Source organism: Miniopterus schreibersii, assembly GCF_964146895.1.
Source record: "Miniopterus schreibersii genome assembly, chromosome: 8".
Taxonomy (NCBI): domain Eukaryota; kingdom Metazoa; phylum Chordata; class Mammalia; order Chiroptera; family Miniopteridae; genus Miniopterus; species Miniopterus schreibersii.
Window position 1 is genome coordinate 60,131,124 of NC_138109.1, and position 16,372 is coordinate 60,147,495.

General features: G+C 37.0%; 1 protein-coding gene across 3 annotated transcripts in view; it reads left to right on the plus strand.

Annotated features, from left to right (window-relative positions):
• Positions 1–16,372, plus strand: part of FNBP1L (formin binding protein 1 like) — an 88,425-nt gene that overhangs the window by 29,835 nt on the left and 42,218 nt on the right. For all 3 annotated transcript variants that reach the window (XM_081144183.1, XM_081144184.1, XM_081144182.1), the window contains exon 2: positions 8,823–8,938. In XM_081144183.1, the coding sequence (XP_081000309.1) occupies positions 8,823–8,938 (116 nt within the window). The remainder of the gene's footprint in view (positions 1–8,822; positions 8,939–16,372) is intronic.

Consider the following 16,372-nt stretch of genomic DNA (forward strand, 5'->3'; position numbering starts at 1 on the left):
TAATACCTCCCATATTATTCTCAACTAATGGCCTTGCCCCCTATTTTACAAAAAATAAAAGTGATCACAAGAGTGTTTCCACAAGCTACCACCATCGCATCTACCAAGCTGTCTGTACCTTACCCATCTACCCTGCCATGTCTCCTGTTACTAGAACTGAACTACCCATGCTTTTAGCAAAGGTCAGCCCCTTCACTTGTGCCTGCATCTCCTCTCACCTGCTCAGTCAGTGCTCATTGCTCCAGTTCTTTCCTCTTTAGTCTACATTATTGACAGGTTAATGGTCGGTGGTGTGTGGGCAGGCTAAATAGCCATCTCAGATGGGTGAATAAAGAAAATTAAATTTATTAAAGGGAAAGGGATATCCAAAGGAAAGGGCTACACAGCACTGAGCCAAGGGGTATTGAGTTCATGATGGCAGCAAAATATACTTGGGACAATGAAACAAGAAAGAGCATAGAAGTAACAGGAGAGCCTCGGCCTGATTGCTTTGGCTCACTGAGAAGTCAGAGAGAGGAGAAGGGGGCCCTTGAAGACAGGTTCTGGGACCTTAGAGACAGGTTCAGAGGGTAAGCCCGGGACGAGCTGCTGCCGCTGCCCATTGCTCCTCTTTTGCAGTCTTGTGGGGTCCCCTTGAGGGGATGGAGATGGTGCTGGCATGCTTCCCTGCTGGGGGGGGGGCATGTGCACACACTGGGTCCTTTTTCCTGAGCATATTTATCTCATTCTTGCAGGTGGGAATCTGAGGGGAGATCTCAGGGGAGGGTCTCAATAGAATATTCATCAGCTTTCCAGGTGTGCTCTTTCAGGGTCGTGGTCTCCACTGATTGGTTGGTGCCAGGGCAGGGGGTCCTGTATCTGGTCCTGAGTCAGCCAGGGTGCCACTTGTTTGGTTTCGCTGCTTGTTTGGGCCTGGAGCTGAAATACAACTGAGGCCTAGATGTTACCTTTAGGAAGGAAATGCTCAGGGCTCGGGATCTAAACTGCGTGACCAGCGATATGCTAGGGGAAGATCGGTTACCCTGTGGACAAAGTTCTTGTTTTCCCAGGTTCGCCCCTTGCTAGGAATCTGGGGCTTCCTACCCTGGTGAGTCTCCGTACCCTAGTTTCTGTACTTGGCCCACCTAACAGTTATTAATGTTTTCCTTTCTTTTGTATAATTTTCATTAGCATATAATCATATTGCTTTTTTCCATCTAAAGCCAACCCACACTTGACTCAACTTCTCTTTACCTCTCATCCTATTTCTCTTCTCTCCTTTAAAGCAAAACTCCTTGGGAGTGGTGTCTTTGTTCACTGTCTCTAATTTCTCTCTTTCTAATTTGAACCTGCTTCAGTCAGGCTTTTGCCCTCATTACTTCAACAAAACTATTTTTGTTACTGTTGTTAATGATTTGCATATTGCTAAATTCTGTGGTCAGTCTTTAGTCCCCATCTTACTTTCAGTAATGCTTGACAAAGTGGATTGCTTTTTTGCTCCTTGAAAAGAATACGTTGTTCATTCGGCTTCCAAGACACCACTTTTCTGGTTGTACTTGAACCTCATTGGTCACTCCTTCTCAGAGTCCTTTGCTGGCTCCTCCGCCATTCCTTGACCTCCAAATGTTGGTGTGTAACAGAGTGTAACCGAGACCGCGTCTGGTTTCATGTCTTACCATATATCTTCAAGGGGACCACTTCCATTGAATTCCAGAAATATCACGCCTGTTCATCATACCTGTCTGGGTTTCTAAGGATATCTGAACCCAGATATCAACTGTCTAAAACCAAAACTTTTGCCTTCCCCAAATTTGTTCACTTAATTGCCCCACTTTAGTTTAAAGCAACTTTATTCTAGTTAATGGTGCACAAAATTTATGTCTCTCTTTCGCAATCCACACTCAAAACATCAGAAAATTCTATTGACACTCTTTTCGGAATATATCTAAAATATTACCACTTTTCACCACTCTTCTTCCTCCACCCTAGACCAAGCCAGCTTCATCTCTGGTCTGGATAATTGCAGTAGCTTTCCCAAAAAGTCTCGCTTGCCTTGAGTCAGGCTTTTCTTTCTTCTGTTTAATCAATTTAGAAGCCAGAGAGATGTGTTTACAAACCTAAGTCAGATCATACCAGGCTCGAGATCCTCCAGTGTGTTTTCATCTCACTCAGGGTTAAAGCCAAGGTCCTTGTGGTGGGTGACGAGGCCTGTGTGATCTGTTCTCTGACCCACACACTTCCAATTCGACTTCTACTCTTCCACCTGCACGTTCAGCTGTAGCTTGCTAATGAGCTTCTTCCTCTTACTGTAATAATACATCGAGCATATGCAGGCGCAGGGTCTTACACATTTTTTTAACAGTGAAATCTGAAACTGTACTAGGTCTTCAGGTAAGCAGAAGCACTAGGGGTGTGGACGGTGTATCCAAAATAATAGGCAGGAAGGCAGAGTAAAAGTACATAGATGTTTGGTAAAAACAGAGTTGGAGAATGAGGCATTATCTTCTAATTGCTTCTCCTTTAGTGAAGTAGGAAAGCAAGATTACTAGTTGAGAGTGAGATGGATAGAAAGTGGTGTAAGTTTAAAATGAACAAAGGTATGAGATAGTTGGCTAGGATAATGGGATAGTGAATGGGCTCAGGCTGAGTAGCATTAAAGCCTATTAGGTTAACAGGCACAGATTTCAAAGTATGACCAGTCAGCGTGGTTTGTCTGTCCTTCTGTCTTTCCTTCCTTCTTCCCTCCCTCCTTTTTTTTTTTTTTCATCTTCAGCAGCATGGGAAATGGTTGGTGAGTAGCTGAATGTAAAACTAGGGTTGAGATTTGGCAGAGCAAGAGGAGGCAGGGACAGTGAGGCTATTTGCAGGAAGTGGTTATAATGATGCCTCATGGAATCTAAGCTATTTAAAAATGGAAATGAAAGAGGTGAGAGATAGTAATAATATGTAAGGATCAATGGATTGAGGTCTCTGAGGGGTAAAAAAAATTTTGGCCTTGGGGTATTCCAGTGAGTGAGTTGATGGGTAGGGCTAGCCATCCGAGAATGAGATTCTTGAAATTTCTTTGGAGGAGGGGGTCTTGTAGTTACTGCTAATTCGACCAGTGGAGAGGAGTGAGTTGCTGAGGTAGAGTTGAGGAGAAGGTCATGGGGAGAGAAGTAAAAAAATATGCAGAAGGTATTGATTGGAAGGATCATCTGGATAGATTTTGAAGTTACTAAGAACTTAACTTAGAATTTAATTAAAAATTAAGATATCAAGTGGGTTTCTTAAATATACAAGTTTGCATTTCTCTTAAAAAAAAAACAACCATGAGGAAACATGCAAATAATTAAGTTGATTTTTTTTAAACTTAAAATATTCCTCAATTTACTTTGGGGGTAGATGTTGTTGACCCTGAATTATAAATTGATTTCTTAGCTCCATGAAACTTAAACACAAAGAAAGTTTCTACAGTTCCATATGAATCAAAGAATGAGAAAAGTCGTTTGTGTTAGATCTTAACAATGTCTTTGGCAGTACTTTGGTATTCAGAAGTGCTGGAGAAACTTTGGCAGCAAAGCAGAGCTGTAGAGTAAGACCAAACTAGGACAGCAAAGTCATTATTCTGCTTTTTAGTGAAGAAAGTCTTTTTTTTTTTTTTTTTAACAGTTGTGACTCTTGGTGCTTTACCAAAAATACTTTATTGGGACTTCATTTGGATGCAAGGCTGTGTCAAAGCAATTAGAAGCACAAGGATTGAATATTAAATAGTGACTTCTAAAAAATTTACAACATTTTGTGATACATAAAATAGTTATTTTTATGCCAGCTTTAATTTTTTTGTTATTTTAATGCCATTTTTAATTTAAAATGTTCTTCTTGTGTTCCCAAATGAATGAGATAAAATAACTTTAAACACTTTACAAATTTAAAACATAGTTCTAAAGGATACAGAAAATAAGAGCTTTCTTAAATTTAAATATGAGATGGTAAAATGGGACACACATTTCATAGAAGCTGTGGTTAAAATGAATGTTTGGAAAAGGAAATGAGGGAATATTGAAGGCAAGGAAATGGAAGAAGTTGGACTCCAGATAGTAATCTAGAATCAATCCATAGGATTAAGAGCAGTGCGAAAGGCAGAGAGAATAGGGTAAGGATAAGATGCCTGTTCTGATGACTTAATGTTCTTATTTTATTTCTAATCCATAGATGGTTTCAGAATACTGCTTAGTTTTACTTTAGTTTGTCTTGAGTCTTTCCTTGACATTTTCCATAGTCCGAGGTATTTGCTGTCATGGAGTAGGGAGAAGTGTGATTTTAGGCTTTGAAACTAAAGGGACTGGAGGATATTACCTTTGAAGACCTAAGGTTTTAATGATTTTTATGATTATTTTTTTATTTAAGAGCTTTCTGTTTTATTTTGTGATAGTAAAAATCATTCCTCAATCTCCAGGCATCTTCCTTCTCTTATGCTACTGGAGTTATTTTGATCACTAATGTTATGGCTACTAAAGAAAGACTGAATTACTTATTATCAAGAATGATGTAAAGAAGGTTTAAGGATTAAGACTGTGTTTGTATTAGGCAATTTCTAGCTTTGAGATTTTTAATTTGTTCCTATTATCAACGTTCCTGGTAACCAAGTTTTTTTCAGTCTTTTTTAATTTTCATTTTTTAATTGAATTTATTGGAGTGACATTGGTTAATAAAATTATATAGGTTTCAGATGCACATTATAGAATTGTTATTGGACAGCCCCCTGAATCGGAGGGGGAGGGCTGCCCCATCCTCGGCTCTTGTCAATCTCATAAGAATGATTTTAGATGAGTGACAGAGAGTAGCATTGCAGCAAAGCAAATGAATTTATTAAGGAAGCAAGGCAAGCAGATTTATTAAAAATACATTTGGATGTAGCATGAGCAGGCACCCAGCTAGTCTGAGCGCCTTGCCTGGTGGAGGTTTTGGTGTTTTATACTTTTCTGTCTATAAGTTTCAGGGTTCCTCTGCCAGGTATCTTGGGCAACAGACTAGATTTCGTCTCTCTTTTATTTTGTTGGTGGCTTTTCCTAGAATGTTTGTACATACATCTGGTGATTTTATCTTGGCAAGCCCCAAGACTGCTGACTTCTTTGTTCAGTGGGTAAGATAAAACTTCCCTTCCCTTCCCTTCCCTTCCCTTCCCTTCCCTTCCCTTCCCTTCCCTTCCCTTCCCTTCCCTTCCCTTCCCTTCCCTTCCCTTCCCTTCCCTTCCCTTCCCTTCCCTTCCCTTCCCTTCCCTTCCCTTCCCTTCCCTTCCCTTCCCTTCCCTTCCCTCCCCTCCCCTCCCCTCCCCTCCCCTCCCCTCCCCTCCCCTCCCCTCCCCTCCCCTCCCCTCCCCTCCCCTCCCCTCCCCTCCCCTCCCCTCCCCTCCCCTCCCCTCCCCCCTTTTCCTGTATTCTCTGGTTGGGGAGGAGAGGTATTTACCATTTGCTCTCAAGTGTCCTTGGTTGGGGAAGATAAGGTCTTGTGATTCACAAGCTGGCTGCAAGCTGCCTAAACTGTTGGACTTTGTTTAATTTTCTTGTCTCAGTTTCCCCTTCCACTTGCCCAGGAATTTTCTGAGCTGCTTACTATACTGCCACAGAATCAGCCTTATATTTCTACCCTGGTGGAAGACAGGCATCATTTTTGATAACAGTATTCATAACAGTTACTCATTTGGATACTAAAAATATAAAATATTGTAATTTTAAGAGATAATCTATTTGGCCCCAACCCATTTTGGTTGCCAGCTTGCTATGGGCAAATCACTTGAGCATTCGTGCCATCAGCTTCCATATTTATAAAATGAAGGGTCTGGAACCATTATTTACTAGTAAACATTAATTACTAAGCTTATTTACCAATAATGATGTGTTGTACTAGAAAAAAATTAGATCCGGAGTCAAAACATTGTTTGAATGACTTGAACAGTGAGTGTTGTATGAAAAAAATTATGAAATAACCATGAAGAAAGCAGTACATTGACTAGAATTTTAAAAAGGAAATTGGGATATGGTTGCAATTTATTCACTTCATCGTTTCTAGGTAAACAAAGAAAATTAAAGCCAGAAGTCCATAGAATATTACAACATATTTTTATTATGATTAATTTTATAAAAATAATCTTTAAGGTATAGTAGGTAGACTTTTTACAGTATTTCCAAATGAAATGGAGAAGGGCTCATTGAAAATCTTTGTTTCAAATTTGTTGACCTTTAATTAAAGTGATTGTTAGTAATATACTTTCCTAGTGGGTGTTTTTGAGAAAATTTAATTTGTCCCCTCAAGATAAAAGGGGAATTTTAATAGTGAGTGAACAGTGAGTGAATTAGCTGCTTTTCCAAAGAAACCTGAGCTATGGAGAAAGCATTTTGATGATGAATGTTTGGAAATGCGTCCAACATTATATAATTTTGTTGCTGAAAATGATGTGTTTCACCTACAAATATTATATCTGCCCACTTAAAACACTTGGAAACAAATTTTTTACTTGTTTTAAAGTTAATGTATTGGAGTTCTCCAGAGAAACAGAACCAACGTGTGTGTGTGTGTGTGTGTGTGTGTGTGTGTGTGTGTGTGTGTAAATAAATAGATAGATATTGATTTATAAGCATTGGGTCACAGGCTTTTGCAAACTTGACAAATCCTAACTCTGCAGTGTAAGTCTAGGGAAGAGTTGCGGTTCTAGTCTAAAGGCAATCAGTTGGCAGTATTGCTCTTTCAGGGGGAAGGTCAGTCTTTGTTCTAGTAAGGCCGTCAACTGATTGGATGAATGAAGCCCACCTACGTTATTGAGGGTAATATGCTTTGTTTCAAATTCACCAATTTAAATATTAATCTCATCCAAAAAATTCGTTCACAGAAACATTCAGTATAATATTTGACCGTATATCTGGGTAGCCAAATTGACACATAAAATCACACCACAGTCAGTTTTAGTGAAGTTTGAACCTATTTGTTAAAAATGCAAAGATGCACTGTTTCTGATTAGTTTGTAAAAATCACAGACTGACATCAAGGAGACTTATTAGCATATTTTAACATAAACAAATTTTAACAAAAACCTTTCCATATTGGTGGATGAGGTTGATAAAAGGAATTGAAAAATACAGTCAACAGGGAACTTTTTCCACTTAGCTCTTTATATTTTTGTGAGGTGTCATTTATTTCCCAGCTGTGACAACCACTAGAAACTAAATGTTACAGTTTAGAGACAAGGCCTTCAGATTGCTTTGCCTTTAAGTATTAAACCAAGATTTTAGAAAAATGGGTCATATTCAAGTCATTGCTCTCACTAAAATTGTTGTTAATATTTTAAAAAGTCATGGCCCAAAGCCTTTTGCTTGTTAAATAAGTAAAAATATTCTTTAAAAATAATGTTTACTTCATTTTCATTTTTTGTGTGGACTTTATAATTACATATCTTAATAGTTTAGTGTGTATAATTTAGAATTATACATATAATAGAAGTATTTGTTCAGATTTTTTACTGATAGGGGAGGGGTTTGTTATAAAATATTTGGAGATTTCATCTAGAAGATATGATGAAAATGATACCAAGAAACTGAAGCATTTCAGAAAAATGAAGGATGATTATTTCAACTTCAGACTATTCTTTTTTTGCAGTGTTTTTTTGAGAGTTTTTAAATTTGAAAGAGAATTCCAATTTTTAATGGGACATATTACTAATAGACCAATTAAGTTTACTGAGCAGTGCATCCTCTTGCTGTTTTCAAGTCTTCTTAGGAAACCAAATGATAATGTAAAAGTTGCATGAAAGAATAGAATTAGAGTGGTAAAACCAAACTATGATAGGCAGATAAATTGTATCTCTGCTGTTTAGAGAGTATTTACTTTTACCAGTAGAATTTTAAAATGATTTAGGGAAATAAGGATAAGGAAAGAGATAAAAAACAAAGACTTGGAAATTCACTTGTAAAATAACAAATGTGATTAAACCATGGGTGATTTAGGGAAGAAAAACAACTAATATAGAAAGAGGTGATATTTGACTATTTTAGCAGTATTGTAGTCTTGAGATATGGGAGAGAGCTCCAAGTTATTAGTTCATTTGAAAATTATTCTTAAGGGATAAGAAATGATGGTTTCTCGGGCAACAGGTAGAAAGGAATATTTTTTGAGAATTGTAAGAGCCTTATAGGGCATTGTATTAGTATTGTGCATACTGCATTTTAGAACACTTAATCACATCAGTATAATCCTATTGAGGTGGGTGAATGGGACTCCCATATTAAGATGGAAAAAGTTCAAATCACCTTGGTAACTTGCCCAAGAATTAAGAGCCCAGAATTATGAACCCAGTTAATACTTGATTCTGTTCAGCTAAACAAATCTTCATTGAGTGCCTGCTGTGGTGTCAGGTATGCATGGTGCTTATGCCTGGGCAACTCAGAGTTGAGTAATACATGGTTCCTGCCCTCAATATAGTATGGCAAGTGAATAAGATAGTAATTTTTAGGGAGCCTTGGGACCTAGGCCAACACCACTTATCCCAGTCTGTGAGTTTAAGGCCATTTTCTGGAGGACTGAGTATCCTGAACTGAATCTCAGAGGAGGAATCAGAGTGCAGAAAGGTGACTAGGAGAGGGTGTTGCAGCCAGGGAGAACCACCGCATAACAGTGTTCAGGGGTAAAGCAGCATGATTTATGTTGAGGAACCTGTTTCTGTCTCTGTCTTAAGGATGCAGTGGGACCAGCAGAAGAGCCTAGGTTTTTCCTTTTTTACCTCATTGCCTCTCTGGACAGATATTGGAACGTAGTTAAAGCAATTGTGGATAAAATTAGACTTTTCAATGTGCTTTTATCTTCTTTTCTAGGATCAGTTCGACAGCTTAGACAAGCATACGCAATGGGGAATTGACTTCTTGGAAAGATATGCCAAATTTGTTAAAGAGAGGATAGAAATTGAACAGAACTATGCGAAACAATTGAGGTAAGTTAAGTTTTTTTTCCAATTCTCTGAAGTAAAATTACATGTTAAAATAGTTGGAGGTACCGTGCCCGGTGTTGCTCAGTGGTTAGAGCATTGGCCCTCGCACCAAAGGGTCACGGGTTTGATTGCTGGTCAAGGATACATACCTGGGTTGCAGGTTTGATCCCTGCCCCCAGTCTGGGCATGTGTGAGAGGCAACCAATCCATGTGTCTGTCTCACATCAATGTTTCTTTCTTTTCTCTTTCCCTGCTCCCTCTCTCCTTCCCTTCCACTTTCTCTAAAAATCAATGGAAAAAATAGCATCCTCCGGTGAGGATTAACCAAAAAAAAAAAGTTGGGTGTTAGCTAAATGCGATACACTAGTGGTTAAATTTTGTTTTTCATTGAAATAGATTGAATTAGATAACTGGCTTGTTTTGATGATCTATTTAATTAAATCATAAGTATCTTTCATTCCAGAAAGATACTTAAAATTCTAAAATCAGGAAGCAAAAATGCTAGGAAAAAGAAATGCCTTGGTATAAATTCTGTACTTGACAGTTTTATTTCTTTGTAGTTTTTTTGCTTTAGTAATCTTTCTAAAGCATTGAAAATTTTTTCAGTTTCTCATTTTTTTAGAGTTTCTATGACTTGGAAATTGAGTGTGCTGAGCTGAGTTTCTGTCAAAAATCATATATATTATTGATGGAAGTGATTTTGGAATATATGTTAGAAGATAAATGTTTTAAAGGGAAAATTTTAGTCTTAAAACAAATGGAATTAATTTCAAGATTTTGTTAAAGCAGAAGATCATTGTTGGACCACAACTTGACAAGTAGTTTTGCTTTAACTTATTCAGTAGAAATGGTACTTGAAGTCTGAAGACTAGACACAGATCAGTATGAGGTTCTAGGGATAGGGGTTAGGATTCTTTATATTGCAACTGACAGAAAATCCTACCTAAACAGGCACACATCGCTAATAATTCTAGGCATATTTTGATTCTGGGGTCAAATGTGTCCAGGCTCCATTTCTGGATTCTGCTTCCCCTTGTTGCCTTTATCCTCAGGTTCCATTCATTAGTACGATCCCTTCTGCCTTCTTAGCTCTAGATTACATATCTTTATATTCTTGCATCCTGACAAAGAATGATGGTTTTCTCTATTGTGCATTTGGGGGAGGAGAGATGATAGGGAAGGGGGAAAGAAGAAAGTGAAGGGAGAGGAGGGTGATAGAAGGAATGCAGAGTGCAAGCTTGTATCAGTTTCTTTTCTCCAGAATTCCCAGTAAAGATTTCTCCTTTTGTCATGCTGACTATGTTTAGTTTATATGCATATCCTGAACAATTCACTGAGATGAGAATAATTAGAATGACATAGCTAATAATGGGGGAGGGATAGTTGTCCTAAAGAAATTTAAGGTAGTGGATCTCAGAAGAAAGGGGGTGATAGTTGCATGATAAACCATGTGTCCTCTACAATAGTAGTGGTTTATACAACCTACTGGGTTTAGGGATGGAATTAGACAAATATGATGAATAGATTATTTATAATATTTTTATAATGATGCACATACTATTATTATGACATTTATTGAAGGAGTGGCATCACGTTAATTTCCTCATCCATTGCTTCCTTTTTTTTTAAGCAGTTATTTCCCATTTGAGAATATAAACAGAGAACTTATTACTGTAATAATAATAATAGTGATGATATTTCACCTATCCAAAAGTTACAATCTGGAAACTTTACTCCTCAAGAATCTAGGAGCAATAAGGACCTCTGAGAAGTCACAATAGCAATCAAATTGTATTCACCTGTGAACAACAAAACATTTTTCCTAATTTAATTTTTAATTTGATCTCAATTCTAGCACCTTAGTTCTTTGGATTCCAAGTTTTCCAATAGAAGCGAGGAGAAGAAATGGCTATAGGCAATACAGTGATGGCAGTGTGAAATGACAAACAATAAAGGAAAATATTAAAATAGTATAAAAAACAGCCCAGCCTTCATGGCTCAGTGGTTGAGCATCAACCCATGAACCAGGAGATCAAGGTTCGATTCCCTGTCAGGGCACATGCTCGGGTTGTGGGCTCGATCCCTAGTAGGGGGTGTGCATGAGGCAGCTGATCAATGACTCTCTCATTATTGATGTTTCTATCTCTCTTTTCCTCTCTCTTCCTTGCTCTGAAGTCAATAAAAACACATTTAAAAAATAAAATATTACAAAAAACAGATTAAAAAAATTTCCAGCCTAAAAGTACACATCAGTAAAGGAATGATGAAAAATACTGTGGAATATGCAGTTTAAATAAATCAGGTATACCATCATATTTAAACTTAAAAGGATGTTTAATCTATTAATGTAAAAAGCAAGTTGCAGAACTGAATGTATAGCAAATCTGCTTGCTTACTCCAGTTTTTGGATACAATTATGTATAAAGTTTGTATGTATTCTCATGCACTCAAATTGTTTTATAGCAGTAGCAGTCACCCCTTGGGGAATAGGAGTGGGGATGGTAAGGGAAGGAACTTTTTTACTTATACTTTTGAATTATTGAAGTCTTTTCAACAATTATGTATTGTTTTTATAGTTTACAACATTTGTTTTTAAGCAAAGAATGTGGTATACTTCAAAAGAGAATCTTACAACAAGGTATAAAATAAAAATTGGTAATTTTTAAAGTAAAACTTCAGCAGTCTGGAATATTTAACTGTCTGGAATAACTCAGGCTTCAAGGGTTTCGGGACAACCAAGGTTTCACCAAAGTAACAGGACTCTAATCAAATGGCAGACTTTTTTGCCTTTCTCTGTGTTTTGTGATTGATGATAATCATAATTTTTACTTGCAAAAAGATATTAGAACACCACTTCACTGAAGCAAAGGTGGCTAGAACCCCCAATTATATTATATGAAAAATACAATTCTGCACTAAGAAAGTAGAGTTTATGATGTACCGAAGCCCTAGATCAGTGATTTGCATCTTTTCTTCCTTTTTTTTTTTTGTGTGTGTGTGTCCCAGCATCCTAACAAGGGCTCTCACTTGCTCTCTCTTTATTTTTCCCTCCTAAATAATAACTATATTCAGAATGTTAAACATTTACATTTTAAGTTACTGGAAGATGTTGAGAAATTCCAATAAGGACTAATTGCGAAGAGGCATGTATAACTTCAGACCACCCATTCCCTCCCCTTTACATTGAGATTTGCTGCTTTGGATGAACACTTAGTGATTATCAGCTGCTCTTTATAGTATCTCTTTTGACCAAAGGGAATAGGTTTGCCTTGTTTATTTCCTCTTCTTTAATGGGAAAAATTCTTTTGGTTAACTCCCTCCTGTTTATGCTACTACAGAGGACAATTTTTTTCATAGTAGGCAGCTTTTTTCCCTCCTAAATAATAACTATATTCAGAATGTTAAACATTTACATTTTAAACATACAGGGTGGGGCAAAAGAAGGTTTACAGTTGAGAGTATGGGAAACAGAGTTTATTCTTGTATTATTATTTATTTATTGTTGTATTATTTTCCATACGAACATTGTAAACCTACTTTTGCTCCACCCTGTACTGCAAGATACTAAAATTTTTCAACCTTTGGTATCTCCAGTTTATTTTCTTCTCTTCTATTTGTCTGTTTTGATGGCTTTGGTTTAATTTTACCTTGATTTTGGTAGTGGTTTGAGCATGGGAATAAATAGAAGGTACATAGCTATCCACAATTGAGTAATCTCCATTTTGATTGATGATAAAGGGCAATTTCAGATAACATGGTAGAGCGTTTTATGTTTGCAGACATAAAAAACAGAATTCAGTCAGTAATAATCTTACTGTATTTGTATGGCAGAGAGTAACTAAATTCTAAGTTAAAAAAAAAGCTCTATATAACATGATAGGTGTGTAATTTTATTTCCTTTCTGGTAAAAATAATTATGGTATTAAGTGCTGTCATAGAGATTGTTAGGTGAAATTATATTACCTTCCACCCAACACCATTTCTTTTTGGTTCAACTGTGGCAGGATGGTATACTAGAAGAGAAATAGATTGGATGGTAGGAAGCCTAAAAGCTACTCCTATCTTAACCAGAGCAGAAATCTCTCCAGATACCTTTTTTTTTTAAAGTTTTTTCTTTTTTGTATTCTGTTTTGCTCACTCCCTCCACCCCACCCCCAACATCTGTCAGCCTGCTCTCTAATGAGTCTGCCACTGTTTTGCTTGATAGTTCATTTTGTTCATTAGATTTCACATATAAGTAAAATCATACAGTACTTGTCTTTTTCTGACTGACTCATTTCACTTTGCAATAATGGTCTCCAGGTTCATCCATGCTGTCACAGAGGGTAAGATTTCTTTTTACAACTGAATGGTATTCCATTATGTAAATATACCATAGCTGTTTTATCTGATCATCTACTGATGGTCCCTTGGGCTGCTTCCAAATCTTGACTATTGTAAATAATGCTGCAATGAACATAGGGGTGCATTTATTCTTTTGAATTAGTGTTTTGGGTTTCTTTGGATAAATTCTCAAACGTGGAATTTCTGGGTCATGAGGCAGTTCCATTTTTAATTTTTTGAGGTATCTCCATACTGCTTTCCACAGTGGCTGTACCAGTCTGTATTCCCACCAACTGAGCATGAGGGTTCCCTTTTCTCTACATCCTCACTAACACTTGTTGATTTGTTGATGATAGCCATTCTGACAGGTGTGTGATGATATCTCATTGTGGTTTTGATTTGCATTTCTCTAATGATTAGTGATGTTGAGCATCTTTTCATATGTTTATTGGGCACCTGTATGTTCTCTTTGGAGAAGTGTCTATTCAGGTCCTTTGCCCATTTTTAAACTGGATTTTTTTTTTTTTGGTGTTGAGCTTTATAAGTTCTTTATAAAGTTTGTACATTAACCCCTTACCAGATGTATCATTAGCGAATATGTTCTTCCATTCAGTGGATTGTCCTTCCTTCCTTCCTTCCTTCCTTCCTTCCTTCCTTCCTTCCTTCCTTCCTTCCTTCCTTCCTCCCTCCCTCCCTCCCTCCCTCCCTCCCTCCCTCCCTCCCTCCCTCCCTCCCTCCCTCCCTCCCTCTTCCCCCTCCTCCTCTTCCTTCTCCTTTTTTTAATGTTTTTATTGATTTCAGAGGGAGGAAGAGAAAGGGAGAGATAGAAACATCAATGATGAAAGAGAATCATTGATCAGCTGCCTTCTGCATGCCCCCTACTGGGGATCGAGCCCAAAACCCAGGCATGTGCCCTGACCTGGAATCGAACTGTGATCTCTGGGTTTATGGGCTGACGCTCAACCACTGAGCCATGCTGACCGGGCTACTGCCTATGTTTTCTTCCAGGATTTTTATGGTTTCGAGTCTAATATTTAAGTCTTTAACCTACTTTGAGTTTATTCTTATGTATGGTCTCGTTTCATTTTTTTGCATGTATCTGTTCAATTTTTCCAACTCCATTTATTGAATAGATTACCTTTACCCCATTGTATGTTTTTGCCTCCTTTGTCAAATATTGACTAAAGAGGCATGGGCTTATTTCTGGGCTCTCTGTTCTGTTCTGTTGATCTATATTTCTGTTTTTATGCCAGTACCATATTGTTTTGATTACTGTGGCCTTGTAGTGTAGTTTGATAACAGGTAGCATGGTTCCTCCAAAATTATTCTTCATTCTCAGGATCGCTATTCGAGGTCTTTTATGGTTCCATGTAAATTTTTGGAATATTCTAGTTCTGTGAAATATGCCATTGTATCTTGATAGGAATCTGTAGATTGCTTTGGGTAGTATAGACATTTTAATGATGTTAATCCTTTCTATCCATGAACATGGTATATGCTTCCACTTATTTGTACCTTCAATTTCTTTTTTCAGTGTCTTATAATTTTCCGAGTACAGGTCTTTTACATCGTTGGTTAAATTTATTCCTAGGTATTTTATTCTTTTTGAGGCAATTGTGAATGGATTGTTTTCTTAGTTTCTATTTCTGGTATTTCATTATTGGTGTATAAAAATGCAACTGATTTCTGCGTATTTATTTTGTATCCTATTTTACTGAATTCATTGATCAATTCTAGTAGTTTTTTGGTGGAATCTTTAGGGTTTTCTATACACAGTATCATGTCACCTGCAAATAGTGGTGACATGATACCTTTCCAATTTAGATGCCTTTTATTTCTTATTTTTGTCTGATTGCTGTGTCTAGGATTTCCAGTACTATGTTGAATAAGAGTGGTGAAAGTGGGTATCCCTGTCATGTTCTTGATCTTCAGGGAAACAGTTTTCGTATGAGTTGAGCATGATGTTAGCTGTGGGTTTGTCATATATGGCCTTTATTATGTTAAAGTATATTCCTTGTATTCCCTCTTTGCTAAGAGGTTTTTAATAGATGGGTGCTAGATTTTATCAAGTGCTTTTTCTTTATCAATTGATATAATCATGTGGTTTTAATGCTTCAATTTGTTTATGTGGTATATCATGTTTATTGATTTGTGAATATTGTATTAACCTTGCATTCTTAGATTATGGTGTATGATCTTTTTAATGTATTGCTGGATCCAGTTTTTGAGGATTTTAGCATTTCTGTTTATCAGGGATATTGGCCTATAATTTACTTTCTTTGTCTTGTCATGTCTTTATCTGGTTTTGGAATTAGGATAATGCTAGGTGTCTTCCCAGCATAAAACGAACTTGGGTGTCTTCCCTCCTCTTGAACTTTTTGGAATAGTTTGAGACAGATAGGTGTTCGCTTTTCTTTGAATGTTCGGTAAAATTTACCTGAGAAGCCATCAGTCTAGGGCTTTTGTATGTCAGAAGTTTTTTTTATTACTGCTTCAGTTTCACTAGTTGTAATCTGTCTATTCATATTCTCTGATTCTTCCTGATTTAGTTTTGGAATATTCTATGTTTCTAGGAATTTACCAGTTTCTTCCAGATTATGCAATTTGTTAGCATGTAGTTGTTTGTAATATTTTCCTACAATGCTTTGTACTTCTTTGATGTCAGTTACTTCTCTTTCATTTCTGATTTAGTTTTTTGAGGAGCATTCATACTTTTCCCTAGAAGACTGTACCAATCTGTATTCCTACCCACAGTGCACAAGGGTTCCCTTTTCTCTGCATACTCACCAACACTTCTTGTTGGTGTGTGAGATGATATCTCATTGTCGTTTAATTTGCATTTCTCTGATTAGTGATATTGAGCATCTTTTCACATGTCTCTGTCCTTTTCAGAGAAGTGTTTTTTCAGGTCCTTTGCCCGTTTTTAAATTGGATTGTGTTTTGTTTTTGTTTTTGGTGTGGAGTTGTATGAGTTCTTTGCAAATTTTAGGTATTATTCTCTTACCAGATATATCATTGGTGAATATCTTCTCCAATCAGTAGTTCATTTTTTCATTTGGTTGATGATTTGCTTTGCTGTGCCAAAACTTTTTAGTTCGATGTCTGTCAGTATTG